Here is a 13,436-nt window from a genome sequence, read left to right on the forward strand (position 1 = left end):
TCAACTACGCACATCTACGTCGACGGCGGCTTCTAGACGTTGGCTATGATCAATCGAATTGGTAATTCATCTACAGCGCGCTCACGCAGATGTCCTCATACACTTCAGTACAATCGACAATGCGCCATGGTGCCCTGGAACCGCGGGATACCCAGCCCCAGCGCGCACATGTCGATGTATGACGGGCCAGATCAGTACCAGGCAGGGCCTTGTAACGAGCGACGCGTTTCGTGTGTCGTGATGTTCAGTTACGCATAGGTTTTCTCGAGCGCGGGCGCAACGCTTATTGGCAAATCGCGCCAAACTCGGCGCGCAGGATTGCCAGAACAAATATCGAAAATGATACTTCTATGTGAGTCCAAATACCGTTTCACGGGCTGCAATTGGATCTGACTGGCTTGCGCAGGCATCCCGAATGTGCGCTTTCGACGTCAGACGGAGGTCTCTTCTCTCTCATCACAGGCCATAGCTCAGCGCCCGGCCTCAGCGAGGAACACCACCATCCGCCGATCATGCACGGAACCTCCGCTGCGAGCGGGGTGTCGAAGCACAGTCCGCACAACACGGCATTGGTGCACACCTCGGCCCTGAGCCTATGCGAAGCGGCCTCAAATGATTTATACCATACATAACCAGAAGATACATCGATACAAATAAAACACAGCTACACACTCTCGTGTCTATATACTCGTCGCTCGTCGTGCATGTCGTCAAATATTCACACCCGTCCCTCCTACTTGGTCCACACCGTCGCGGTGTCCGCGAGCCCGTTCGGGCCCGCGCTCGCGGGGACGACGCCCTGGCCGGCGACGCTCAGCGACCACGTCACGCCGACGGTCGACAGGCTGTACACGCTCACGCCCGACGCAGCGTCGATGTCGAACAGCTGGCTCTGGCACGAGTTCGTGTTCAGGCACGCCTGCCCGTAGTTCTGGAAGAAGCTGTACAGGCCCGCGCCTGTGCATCCAGTCATGTCAGCTTTGAATTGGGGACACAGTATGGATGCATGGGGGGAACGCACCGAAGATGGTGATGGCCTGCGAGTTTGAGATCGATACTGCGAAGGCAGACGTCTGCCCGCTGGGGAACGTCGGGTCGTTGAAGTTGCTGTTAACCGAGAACGGTGCGGGCGCGGCGGGAACGGGTTGGTAGTATGGCTGGATGCACATGCGCATAATTTAGTTTCCCTCGTCCACAGTTTATTCGAGACCCGTGATAAAAACACATACCGTCTCAGTCTGTATCAAGCCCATGTAGTGGTTCGCCGCGTTCGCTAGGCGGTACTGGTAAAGAGTGTGGTGCTCCGCTGCAAGCAAAGCAATCAGTACCTGCTCGGCAAAACGATCCTAGAAGATACACAAGGTACGCACAAGCAGTGCCGATCATCCACACCGGCCCCTGAGATTCGGACAAGATCCCACGGCCGCTGAAGAGCGTCGTCTGGCGCGAGCCTCCGCTGTCGAGGTCGTGGTCTGCGAGCCACACCCACGTGCCCTGTAACACGCGTAATTCAAATGAGCGTCTGTCCTGGCGTGGTACCTGCGATGGACATGGGAGGCACTGACCTCGAGGTACGCGTTCGACTGGGGCGTGAGGTGGAGCGCCATGAAGGCCGCAGAGCAAGCCGCGTTGTTAGAGCCGGCGGGGCAGTTGTTGATGAGCAGGTTCGTTCCAGCAGCTGTACGCGCACACATTAGCGACTGTAGTGTTTCGGGACTGCAGGAGCCATAGCTTACCACCACCAAGCCTGATGTGTGTGTCCCACATACCCGCACCACCTTGCGTGTTCGAGTGCACGTTCCACTCGACCACGATCGCGCCCGCAGCTATAGAAAAACAATCAGCGCCAGCCTCCTCGTGCGTAAAGACCACTATCATCGCGTTCAGACTCACCAGGACCGCGCGTAGCAAAGATAATGTCTGAGATCTCGGTGACGCCCTCATCGCCCGGGTTCCCGACACGCACGACCGGGATCGGGTTGTTCTGGTCCGCGAACGCGTTCCCGCCGCCCATGATCACGCTCCACGCCTCGCCGACGAGCTGCGTGCCCGCGGGGATGGTGAGCGTGTTCGTGACGAGGTACGTGCCCGCGTCGAAGAAGATGATCTTGCAGCCCGAGAACTGCGATTGCGGGGTTAGTCATGGCCAATGTGAGGGCGGGGAGTGTCATACCTTGTTAAAGATAGCCTGCAGCGCAGCGGTGTCGTCCGTGGTGCCGTCGCCCTTCGCGCCCTGGTCGCGCACGCTCACGAACTGGCTGACCGCGAATGCCTCGTACCTATATCGCAATGAGCATTACTACTCACTTTCATTCATCAGTACTCACTGAGGGTGCGTCTTCCCGAAGATCCGTCCTGCACTGTCAAGCAGACTCGCCGGCTTGTTAGGCGAAGGAGCATTAGCCTGCGCGAAGCGCGCCGGGGCGTTCGCGCCCGTGCCCGAGAACACGTTCCCCTGCGCCCAGGTGTCGATCGTGGTGGTCCCGCCCGCGAGCACCGTCGCGCCGCCGACGACGCCGACCGCGGTCGGCACGTTCGTGAGCCGGATGTTGTTCAGCACGAGCGAGCCCGCGAGCTTCCCGTTCGAGGGCGCGGAGCTGCGCACGAAGATGGGCGTGTTCGAGACGGTCGCGTCGATGACGGCGATCGCGCCGACCGTCTGCGTGTCCTGCGTGGTGCCGCCGGTCATGAGGTCGAAGCCGACCTGGCAGTTGTTGACTGCATGCTGTTAGCTCTGCGTTCTCGGAAGGCCGGCAGAGGGGACGTACTAGTGACGCTTTGGAAGGTCCATCCTGCATTGAAACGTCAGTTACGGTGAGAGCGGCCCATAGCAGGGAAGAAACTCACCCCAGTTCCAGATAGAGAAGATAGCTGTATGACAGGCGTATTCGTCAGTACAGCAAATAGCACCGAAGCAAGAAGGTATGACGCACCAGTGTCGACGTTGTTCATCGTTACATTGCGGACCGTGAACCTGCGAAGCGCGCATCAAGCACATTAGCTCGTTTCCGCAATGACAGGCCTTACGCCAAAAAGCAGCGAAGGTGTACGGAACAGATGTCAGATTGACGGATACGCACTGTTGGTTCCCGACCCACATGCCAAACTTGCCTGTCGATGCGTAATTGCGTCAGCAGCGTACATCAATGCGCACAGGTGCTCAACCCGTATGACGCGCCGCGTGAATTGGTGCCTTACCTCCGTTGAACACGAGATCTGGAACCGGGGAAATAGACGTCAGCCTATGTAGTTATTTTAGGATGTGGGGCGGAACAGAGTACGTACCACCCAGGAATCCGCCAGAGCCGTTCTCCATCCAGATACCTGTTGAATCCGAGGTGAGCACTTGACGTCATATCGCATAGTTGCAGCACAAGAGCCTCCGTGGAGTGGGACGCGCATGACGCGCGCCCGGCGTCCAAGCGAGAGGTACGAATAGAAAGAAGGCTAGGAAAGCGGTGATATACCTTGATGGGCGTTGCCGGCCGCGGTGCTCATTTCGAAGACGATGTTCATGAGCGACGTCGCCTGCGAGACCTGCCAGTGAATGCCCGTGGCGGACGCGCTGGCGGGCATCTGGCGCAGGTCGATGACGAAGTTGCGCACGCTCCGGAAGAAGTTGTTCTGGTTGACATACCACTGCGCCCCGCCGCCGCCCGGGATGTACGGGTCCGCGTCTGCGCCAAAAACAAAACATATTCAGCACTGGGCACGCGGTCATGGCCCGACCACGCGTCCCTGCGGGTTCTCAGGGTGCGCGTGGGGTGGGAGCGCGGCACGCACCGATGACCGCCATCCCGACGAAGCTCGCGTCGGCGAGCAGCGTGGGCACGTTGCGCGCATCGCCGATGAACTGCGTGTAGTAGTAGGCGCTGCGGGGGCACGCGGGTCAGCGGCGGTGGGATGCACGGCGAATTGCACACATACATGAGGGGCGTAGTAACCTTGTATGTGCTGCGGGAGATAGAAGTGAGATGGGCGCGGTTGCGGTCACATGGACGCGAGGCGTACGTACCCTTTGGGGAAATAGACAACGGCAGGCGTAGTGGTGGAGGAGTCGCATGAGCCGCCTCCGCATCGGGCGCCGGCAGAGATGGCCGCACTGGGGGGGCAAGGGGTAAGCACACATAGACTGGATGTGAGTGTGCAACCTACTTGATGGCAGCAGTATCGTCGGTGACACCATCGCCCTTGGCACCAAAGTCTTTCACGTTACGGAAGACCTGGTAGGACGATGGGGTAGGGTTAAAGGCAGCAATGCCTTGGTGTTTGATGGTCTCCATCCAGAACGCGTCGCCTGGGGCGGCGGTTCCGGGACCAAGAGGGCTGGAACATGTCGAACCCAAGGCCATGACAGGCCCAACGGCAGCAGCGGCCGCTGCTAGGAGAGTCAAAGCGAAGGCGAGCATGATGAGCGGGGGAGGGCGTCGCGTCCGATGGCATGCAAGAGTTCGGACGCGGGGGTTATATACATTCCATGCGGGAGAAGGAAGGCGCGCCACATGTTAAACGAGCAGCGTCGGAGGGAGGGTGACATGAGCATGCAGGCACACGGGGCCGGGACAGATCAGGGAAGGAAATATGCATCGAGACCGAGATCCGTAAGAAGCGCGGCAGAGCACTTTTGGACAGACGTACGGCGGGTCTGGTCGACCATTGGCTCAGGCCCGGACGCCTTGCCGAACTTGTCGTGGACGCGGTGGACGAATTTCGAGAACCGCGTGCGAGCAGATCTCGGGGACGGAGGTGCGTCAGATGTGGACCCAGCGTGATCCTCGGGCGCAGGCGCGGCCATGCTGGGATCACGAAGGGTAGCTATCTGGGTAGCAACAGATTTTCTTCGCGGTAGGAGCACAAGGTCGTCCTCCTCGAGCGATCACACCAGATGGGGGGCCGCAGCAAACAAGGCAGGCGCCCGCGACGATCCTGCTCACGCGCCGTCTCCCACACGCGCTTATGGTAGGTGGATCGCTTCCTCCGTGCCACAACGCTCCGGCCCTTCCGTTTTCACATCTCTCTCGCACTCGCGCTGTCGATTTAACACACGCTAGAGCTCATCAGGCTAGCCCCGCCAGTACCTGGCCTACAGCCGAGGCCGAGCTGTCGTTTCTAAACCCGTCGCGCGTGTACACTTGCCTCCGATCCGCCCCCTCAATCATGTTCGCCCAGACCCTCCGCCGGTGAAAAATAGGCGTATTTGGAGTCTCAAGAACCACATAAGGGGACATGCTTTGAATCTTCACCCACTCCGACGGACGCGAAGGGCGTCGAAGGAGAAGCGAAGCGGTGTGCCCATGCGTTCCTTTCGTCTCCGCCCGACTACAGACTTGGCTGGCCAGCTATATCCGGCTGCGAGCCCTGCATCTCCCCCATCTTTCTCGATAACAGCATGCTTATTACCTCATAGGATCCCGCACGCCAGGCCACGGTTGCCATTCATTTTCTGGATCGAGCTCCACCGTCGCTCTCGGTACCTTGTTCCTTGCCCCTACTTGCGCTGAGCTTGAAAGGTTGATTACCCCGAACTTCGACACTTGAATGCCGGATCGCCCTCTGCAGCGCATGGACGAGGGCTGCTGCAGAGGTGCGCAAATCATTCACGCGTACCAAGTGCGTATGATCCGTCATATCTTTCCTGATCTCGCCAGCGCTCTGCCAATGTCACGATGTCGGCCACCCTCCTCGGTGTCAGACAGCGCCGCGCATCACAAGGATGTGTCCCGTATGCTTTCACGAGGAAGACGGACGGGAAGCCCCACTATCATACCGAGCGCGCCGCCCCGTGACAGCTACCTCCTGCATATGATGCCCGGTCTCCCACGTCGTCTTGCTCATCCATCGTTCTCTGTTCGCAGGCCTCCTTCTTGCGCGTCGGGCCAGTGATGCAACAGGCAAACGCACCGTCTCCCTCTCTATCCGAGCCTGACAAGCTGGCAGCTCTCCGCGGCTTCTCTCCGCCCTGGGACGCCCCACCCTTACGTAGCGGGGCAGCTTCCGAGTGCAGTCTCCGCTCTGAAGGGTGCCCGCGGACGGGTGAAGCTTGAGTCTGACCACAGGACTGAATATCGTGACGGCACCGAGACCTACCGCCCGGGTCATCCTTGTCCTTTGCCCAGACGCTGCACGATGCGCGAGCCCACTGGAATCAGTAGCCATGAGAACAGTGCGCACATGTGCGGAGCTCATGTGTTCTTCCTTAACACATGCAGTCCGAAATTTGCTGGTCTTCAGATCGCGGCATGACCGCAATAGAACAAGGACATCGGCCCGTGTTCCTCAGGCTCATCGTCGTCATCATTCTGTCTGCCTCCCAGTCCCAGAGGGCTAAACGGGGCCTAGGCGCACCGTCAATTCAACGACCGACCTTCATGACGGATCACCGCCACCTCCAGGGACGTGCCCCGAAAAGGCAGGTGTGTATGTACGCACGCCCGGGAGCGGTGCAGTTCCCCTTGGAGCTGTGTCAAAGCTACCACCTGCTACTACTGTAGCGAGCGCCATTTGTGTGAGCCCCGTGATGGTCAAGGAGGGCTCATAGCTGACCCGTACGTCGTTTTCTGCAGGGTCGCAGGTGGGGGTTCCGGCATACATTGCAGAATGTTTTGTCAGAAGCCGAAGCAGAGCGGTATCCTCGCAACGCCGCAGGAGTCCTCGAGGAGTTCCGGGCGTACGCCACGCTTCCTGCACGTGGCGGCGGCGAACGCGTTCTAGGTGAGAGCCTCACAGCATGTCTGACGGCATGCATATAGCCTCACACATGCGAGCGGGTTTAAGAGACGGCGACCTTTACCACTGCCATGCTTCTGTACCCACAATCTCCGCTCTTGCTCCGCAGTAGTGGGTGTGTCTCGGCCGGTGGGTTGCAACGAGGCGTGCCTGCGGACGAAAGGTCGCAGGAATGCAGAGTACCGGAACAGAGCGGTCGCAACGGAGCAAGCTAATCTCGAGCGTGTCCAGACACTACTTGTATGTATGTGTCGCGCTGTACTTTATTGCCTGCCATATTTCTGCAAGAGTATGTGAGAGGCCTGAGGCAACTCAAATGCTTCATCACAGCGAACCTCGCGCGAAACTTCTGACTGCTAGGATATACATGACAGGCGGATTTGCCTTTCATGGCGGTCAAGGCACCCGCCGGGCCTCACATCTTGAGGGCCGTCTCATTCGTCTGGCAAAACACCTGCAGTTGCTGGCGGTTTATAATCAGTCAGGAAGATCAGCGGTCAAATGACAGTAGTGCTGACATCGCACCTGCACTGGCTCGCCGGGAGTGGAGTATGAGCAGTCAGAAGTCCAGGAGAACGGTCACACACGGGCTTCCTTCCGTTAGACTTTGAGTCCGAGCCGGACACCCAGGCTGGAAGCCTGCTTGGGTATTTGAAGCTGAGTACTAATCAGACATGGAAGTTCGAACCGGAATGGTGGGCGTGGCGTTAAGCCGTTACAAACCGCTTTCAACCAACCCGCATATATGTCGCCGATTCATGAGGTTAACAAAGGACGTTGCGAGCACTGGCAAACCGGAAGACTCGGTGGATGAACATAATCACCCGGGACGCTCGAGAGGCGGTGTGCCGGTTTGCAACGGTCGCGAGTCGAAAATACCTCAACTGGAAGTGGTCATGAATGGTCTTGCAGATAGACTGATGCGAAGCCCTCAGAAATACCGTTTGAGTAGATCTGTTCAATCCTCGGCGGCTGCCAATCCGGCTGTCGCCCAGCGCCGCTATCTAACCCAAAAGCCTCTTTCGACTGTGCATGGACGGTTGCAATGAGCACCAGGGCGCACAGTGCGAAGTTTGTTCTGTTGTCATTCTCGAAAAAGTTAGGATGCGGGACGCAGCAGGCGGCCGCCCACTTTCGTGCGGACAATTACACCGCTTGTGACCGTAGCGGTCGCGTACACAGAATATGCGTGCTATTCCTAGCTCACAGCGTGCATCTGAATTTGATGAGCAATGGACTGAAACACTACGTGGAATTGAGGAGAAAGAGGGTGACTGCGGTAGATACTTTGGGATCTCTTTGGACCGTTGTTAATCCGACGCACCTGGTACCATGGGTGAGGGCCATCCATCTACTACGCATACACCCTGTGGAGGTGGCCAGGCGAATATTATCGATATACTGAGCTGCGATATATCGACCGACCGATTTCGCGTACGGTGCCAGCTACAGGTGGCTGTGCTCTAAGTTTGCGCCCGTACGCTCTCCTTCGCTAGCGTGAGTGCATGGCGGGATTGACGCAAGAGTCTTTTCCAGGAAATTCCGGACAGGTATACGTGCGGAGCCTCGTCAAGTGGATCGTAGGGCTTTTGGCAAGGCAGGATCCTTAAGTATTCCGACAGATCGGCCGAAAGATGCAGCGGCCAAGCCCGCAGTTTCGAGAGGCCCGTCAAAGCAGGATCAACGACACAGCACCGCAAGTGAAGCGGATGATATATAACGGGATCGCGCACCGGAATACAAATACGCTACCTCCGAGGTGGATGCGTTCGACTAGAAGTCGTTGCCATTATGTATCGACGTCGTCGAGACGGGGACGGCCAACGTGAGATGGGCGCGGTTTGTAAGTCATCCCGACCCACAGCGTTGACCGCGATCTGCAAACGGCGGGCCCCAGATGACAGGCTGTACGAGTGATATAAGCGAGATATTGCGGTACGCCATGATGGTTCAGCAATAGCTTGAGCAAGTTATACATAGACGACATGAACCCCTTTCGCGCTGGAGGTTGATATCGATCCAGTGGATTTTTGGCCACAAGAACGTTCTGATATAGCACTCACTGCGTCTGTGCGCCTTCGAAAGTCAAGAATAAATCCGCAGGCGGGTTTGCCGCCCTCGGCCGAACAGCTGCTCGACGGACGACAAACAAGGTGCCAGGAATAGGTTCCGAATTGCACGCGGCTGCAGCCTTCCAGCTTCCAGCTCGGCGGCCATCAAACTCGTGTTGTGCTTCCGTCCAGAATGCGGTATGCCGAATGAAGGAATGAGTCCTGTGCTGCAAGCCGAGCGCGGACGCTAGCGAGTATCTTTGCGTACCAATGGAAGAGGATGATGATGAGCGTCCGATGGTTCTGCGAAGAGGTGACGAATTTCAGGAACCAACCGCAACTCGCGAACGCCACACTCCTCACCGTGGGTCTCATTTTTACCTTGCGAGAGGCTGCGCAACTTATTTTGGAACGCTTCCGAGTATACGGGGCTAATATGTAGTCATTGCCAGCGCTGCTCTCGACGATTTTACTCGTACGGAAAAAGCGATGCTTTTTGGGATTTGTGTGCCTCCTTGGCGTCGTCCAGGGGCTGATGTTCAAAGGTCAAGTGACGCTCCTTGACAACCTGTAATAAGTTATGCACGTATGTGAGCTGCGTACCTGCGGGAGTACCTCGAGGCTCCCTGCGCGGATGTCTGCCAAAACATAGGCCATAACACGCGTGCAGGATGCGGAACGAGCAGACCGGCGAAATGAACTTCGACGATGGTTACCTCGTGTGTCGTGGTTCATCTTGGGATGTGATTGGCTCCCCGGGATTTCGGGATTGAGAAGATAAAAGAAGAGGGCCGTGCCGAGATCAGAGGGGAGAGGAGGCCGGAGGAGGGGCAGGGAGAGTGCACCGGCCGGTGATTTACATCACCGCTGGCCGTCTGTTGTTCCGTAACGATGCAACGGTTCGGACTTCAGTGCACGTCAGATCTTGCGCGTAACGGGCGTATTTGGCAGAGGTACCACTGCAATGAGAGGAGGTGAGGACACAGAGGAGACTTTTAGGATTTAGAGAGACCTGATCGAGGCGAGAGGAGGAGGAGCGGGGGCGGCTGATCGACGCAGTGGCCGGAGGGCTCGGCACGGCGCGGCAAGATATTGTGTTCGCGGCGGGGTGTGGGGGAGCGCGCGTTGTGCCGTTCGGTGAGCCTCTCTGCCTCTGCTCTATCTCTCTCTGTCCTGCCTCGTTCGTTTCTTCTCCCCCTCACTCGTTGTGCTCCTCGCTAGCCGAGCCCGCCGTCCATCTCCTACCGAGACCCAACGCACAGGACACACCCACGACGGCACGCGCTCCGTGACTATTAGCCTCACGCTCTCTAAGCGACCCGCTCGCACGACGCTAGTCTACCCCGGTGTGACAGCCGCGCCCCGCCAGTACGTCGCTTCCCATATATTCCCGGCCTTATATCTCCACCCTCGGCTAACCTTTCTCTCTCCCGCGTCCCCCTTCTCTCGTTCTCTGTCGCTCTTTTGCACCGTTCCTTCTGCGCTCTGCAGTGTGGTCTTCCAGGATGTCTGGCACGCCCTACCAGGCTGTATTCAACAACAGTAACGCCAACCTCCACCCTGCAGGCCAACACGAAGATGCTCGCGATACCCAGTACTACACTCCGGAGACTCAGCCACTAGAGCTTCATCACGATGACCTCCCTGCGGGCGCTGGTGCCCCGCGTTTCATGGGTGCTGCTGCCCAGTACGAGGGCAACCGCGCGTCCTACGCGTCTTCCCAGAACAGTATCCCCACTGTCGTCGGCGACGAGTACGACGGACAGAAAGGCCGCGGGTTCTATGGCATGAACTATGATGAGTCCGAGTACGCCTCTCAGGCTGCTCTTGGCGGCCCCAAGACCTCCTCCGAGGGTTCCCCCTATCTCCAGCAGCGTAATGCCTACAACGCCCCAGCAAAATCCCGCAAGAAGATCATCATTGGCTCCCTCATCGCCCTCGCGGTCATCGCCATTGGTGTGGTCGTTGCACTGTACTTCACTGTCATCAAGCCCAAGAACAAGAACAGCACCAGCAACAACACAGCCAGCGGCGCGTCGAACAACGGCTCTTCCAGCGACAACGGTAGCACCTCATCCAGTCCTTCCTCGCTTGTGGCTGTCAGCGGTGGCGATGGCAGCACTGTTACGATGTTTGACGGCTCGACTTTCACGTACACTAACTCTCTCGGCGGCACCTGGTACTACGACCCCGCGAACCCCACTGCGAGCGGTGCGCGGCCAAACTCTTGGACTCCTGCTCTGAACGAGACCTTCCAATTCGGTGTCGACCCTATTCGAGGGTGTGTACGACCATCATGCATGCTGACCTAGTTGACTTAATTTTTACTGTGCAGTGTCAACCTTGGCGGATGGCTGGTTACCGAACCGGTACGTCATTATGAAAGCCTTATTGTGACAGATCTGACAGAGACTGATTGATTCGCCGCAGTTCATGTAAGTGTACTTTGCGAGCCAACTGAGGTAAATGCCGGATTGCTCAACCTCTACGACAGTGTTCCTTCGCTCTACGAGAAGTATGTCAACACCTCAACCCCGGTGGTTGACGAGTGGACCCTTACCCAGCGTCTCACTGCCGACGGCGCCATTGACGAGCTTGAGAACCACTACAAGACCTTCATCGTGAGTCCGAGCCGTGGCATATCCTGTGCCGCGTGTTGACAGCATTGCCGGGCAGACCGAGGCAGATTTCGCCGAGATCGCCGCCGCAGGCCTCAACTTCGTGCGTATCCCCATCGCCTACTGGGCCATCGAAGTCCGTGAGAACGAGCCTTTCCTCGCGAAGACGTCCTGGACGTGCGTGACAACAATCCCTACACATGGCGTAGTCGTGCTCACGCTGTCGCATACACAGGTATTTCCTGAAGGCTATCCAGTGGGCGCGCAAGTACGGTCTCCGTATCAACCTCGACTTGCACTCTCTGCCGGGTTCGCAGAATGGCTGGAACCACTCCGGCCGTCTCGGCGACATCAACGTGCTCCTCGGTCCCATGGGTATCGCGAACGCGGAGCGCTCGGTGGACTACATCCGTGTCATTGCCGAATTCATCTCCCAGCCTGAGTACAGGGACGTCGTCCCCATGTTTGGTGTTACCAACGAGCCGTTCGGCCCCACCATCGGCACGGACGCTATCCACCGCTAGTAAGTATCCAATAACGCTATCGTCTGTCACAGTGGCTCACAGTTTCGTAGCTACCTCCAGGCATACAACACTGTCCGCACTGCCAGCGGCACCGGTGAGGGCAACGGTCCCTGGGTTGTCTTCCACGACGCGTTCTTCGGCCTCACGAACTGGGCGGGCTTCCTCCCGAACGCGGACCGCACGCAGCTCGACATCCATCAGTACATCTGCTTCGGCGGGCAGTCCGCAGACAACTACGGCGCGCGCGTGAGCGCGAACCAGGCGTGCAAGACTTGGGCGTCCGGCCAGAACGACTCGATGACCGCGTTCGGCATGACGCACGTCGGCGAGTGGAGTCTTGCGATCAACGACTGCGGGCAGTGGGTGAACGGTGTGAACCTCGGCGCGCGTTACGACGGCACGTTCAGCGGCGGTGGCTTCCCCTTCACGGGCGACTGCAGCACGTACACGGACTACACGACGTACGACGACCAGTGGAAGGCGGACATGAAGCAGTTCGCGCTCCAGAGCATGTCTGCGCTCCAGGTGCGTGCCCATGCCCCCCGTGTCCGCGCCGCCCCCGTGCACGTTCATGCTGACACTTTGCGCTCTTATCATAGAACTGGTTCTTCTGGACATGGAAGATCGGAAACTCGACCGTGACCGGACAGCCGCCCTCGCCCGCGTGGTCGTACCAGCTCGGGCTGCAGCAGGGCTGGATGCCGACGGACCCACGCCTCTCCGAGGGCATGTGCGACAACAGCGACCCCTTCGTCGGCCCGCTCTCCGCGTGGCAGACGGGCGGCGCGGGCGCGGGCCAGATCCCGCAGACGGTGCAGGCCGCGCTCGCGTGGCCGCCGACCTCGCTCACGGACGTCGCGAACGTAGCCACGATCCCGCAGTACACGCAGACCGGCGCGCTCGTCACGCTCCCCGCGCCCACGGTCACCGCCGTCAGCGGGAAGGCGACGTCGACGCTGTCCGAGGGCAGCTGGAACAACCCGTCGGACACGCCCAGCATGTTCGTGCCGATCGCGACGTGCGGGTACCTCGACCCGTGGATGGGCCCGAACGCGACGCCCGACCCGTGCCCCGCGCAGACCTCTGCCGCCGCGCGCCGCGAGTACGCGCCCCGCGCGCACATCACGCCCGCCCCCGTGCGCTCATAACCGCACTCCCCTTCTCGCCGCTTTCTTTGTTGTGTTGCATACGTCGACGATGACGAGGATTTTTACGGATAGGTACCCTTTAGTAATTAGGTCGGAACTTAGTAACGGGCGCGGCCGGCGCGCTGCGTGCGCCGCTGCCGTGAAGGACAATGCTCAGAATCTTGGACACTGGTACAGCGCCGGTGCATACATATTTCCCCCCGCACGTATACGTACTGTATGCTACGGTTCTACTTACACTTGCTGGTAGCGGACGCGGCCCCGCAGTGTGGGGGGCCGTGGTACTGTGTAGTAGCGCACTGCGAATCCGACGGACTTCTTGGATCGAGGCACGGAGTAAGGGTGGTGCTGCTCATCCACAGCACAGAT

At 58.8% G+C, this 13,436-nt stretch overlaps 2 protein-coding genes across 2 annotated transcripts; one reads left to right on the top strand and one right to left on the bottom strand.

Moving 5' to 3' along the window:
- Positions 1 to 733: 733 nt before the first annotated feature.
- On the bottom strand, positions 734 to 4,352 carry TRAVEDRAFT_120979 (exo-beta-1,3-glucanase; the record flags this gene model as incomplete). Its single annotated transcript, XM_008038369.1, has 20 exons — positions 734 to 957; positions 1,022 to 1,157; positions 1,230 to 1,306; positions 1,371 to 1,494; positions 1,566 to 1,678; positions 1,737 to 1,826; positions 1,894 to 2,122; positions 2,174 to 2,279; positions 2,328 to 2,718; positions 2,769 to 2,792; positions 2,848 to 2,871; positions 2,934 to 2,974; positions 3,081 to 3,111; positions 3,199 to 3,216; positions 3,286 to 3,324; positions 3,468 to 3,677; positions 3,784 to 3,872; positions 3,928 to 3,954; positions 4,016 to 4,102; positions 4,156 to 4,352. 20 exons carry the CDS (start codon positions 4,350 to 4,352, stop codon positions 734 to 736), a joined length of 2,277 nt encoding a protein of 758 aa, XP_008036560.1.
- Positions 4,353 to 10,282: 5,930 nt separating this feature from the next.
- On the top strand, positions 10,283 to 13,067 carry TRAVEDRAFT_35803 (glycoside hydrolase; the record flags this gene model as incomplete). Its single annotated transcript, XM_008037983.1, has 8 exons — positions 10,283 to 11,058; positions 11,113 to 11,146; positions 11,208 to 11,212; positions 11,272 to 11,398; positions 11,454 to 11,572; positions 11,631 to 11,918; positions 11,970 to 12,444; positions 12,519 to 13,067. 8 exons carry the CDS (start codon positions 10,283 to 10,285, stop codon positions 13,065 to 13,067), a joined length of 2,373 nt encoding a protein of 790 aa, XP_008036174.1.
- Positions 13,068 to 13,436: the final 369 nt, after the last annotated feature.

Source organism: Trametes versicolor (genome assembly GCF_000271585.1).
Source record: "Trametes versicolor FP-101664 SS1 unplaced genomic scaffold TRAVEscaffold_4, whole genome shotgun sequence".
Taxonomy (NCBI): domain Eukaryota; kingdom Fungi; phylum Basidiomycota; class Agaricomycetes; order Polyporales; family Polyporaceae; genus Trametes; species Trametes versicolor.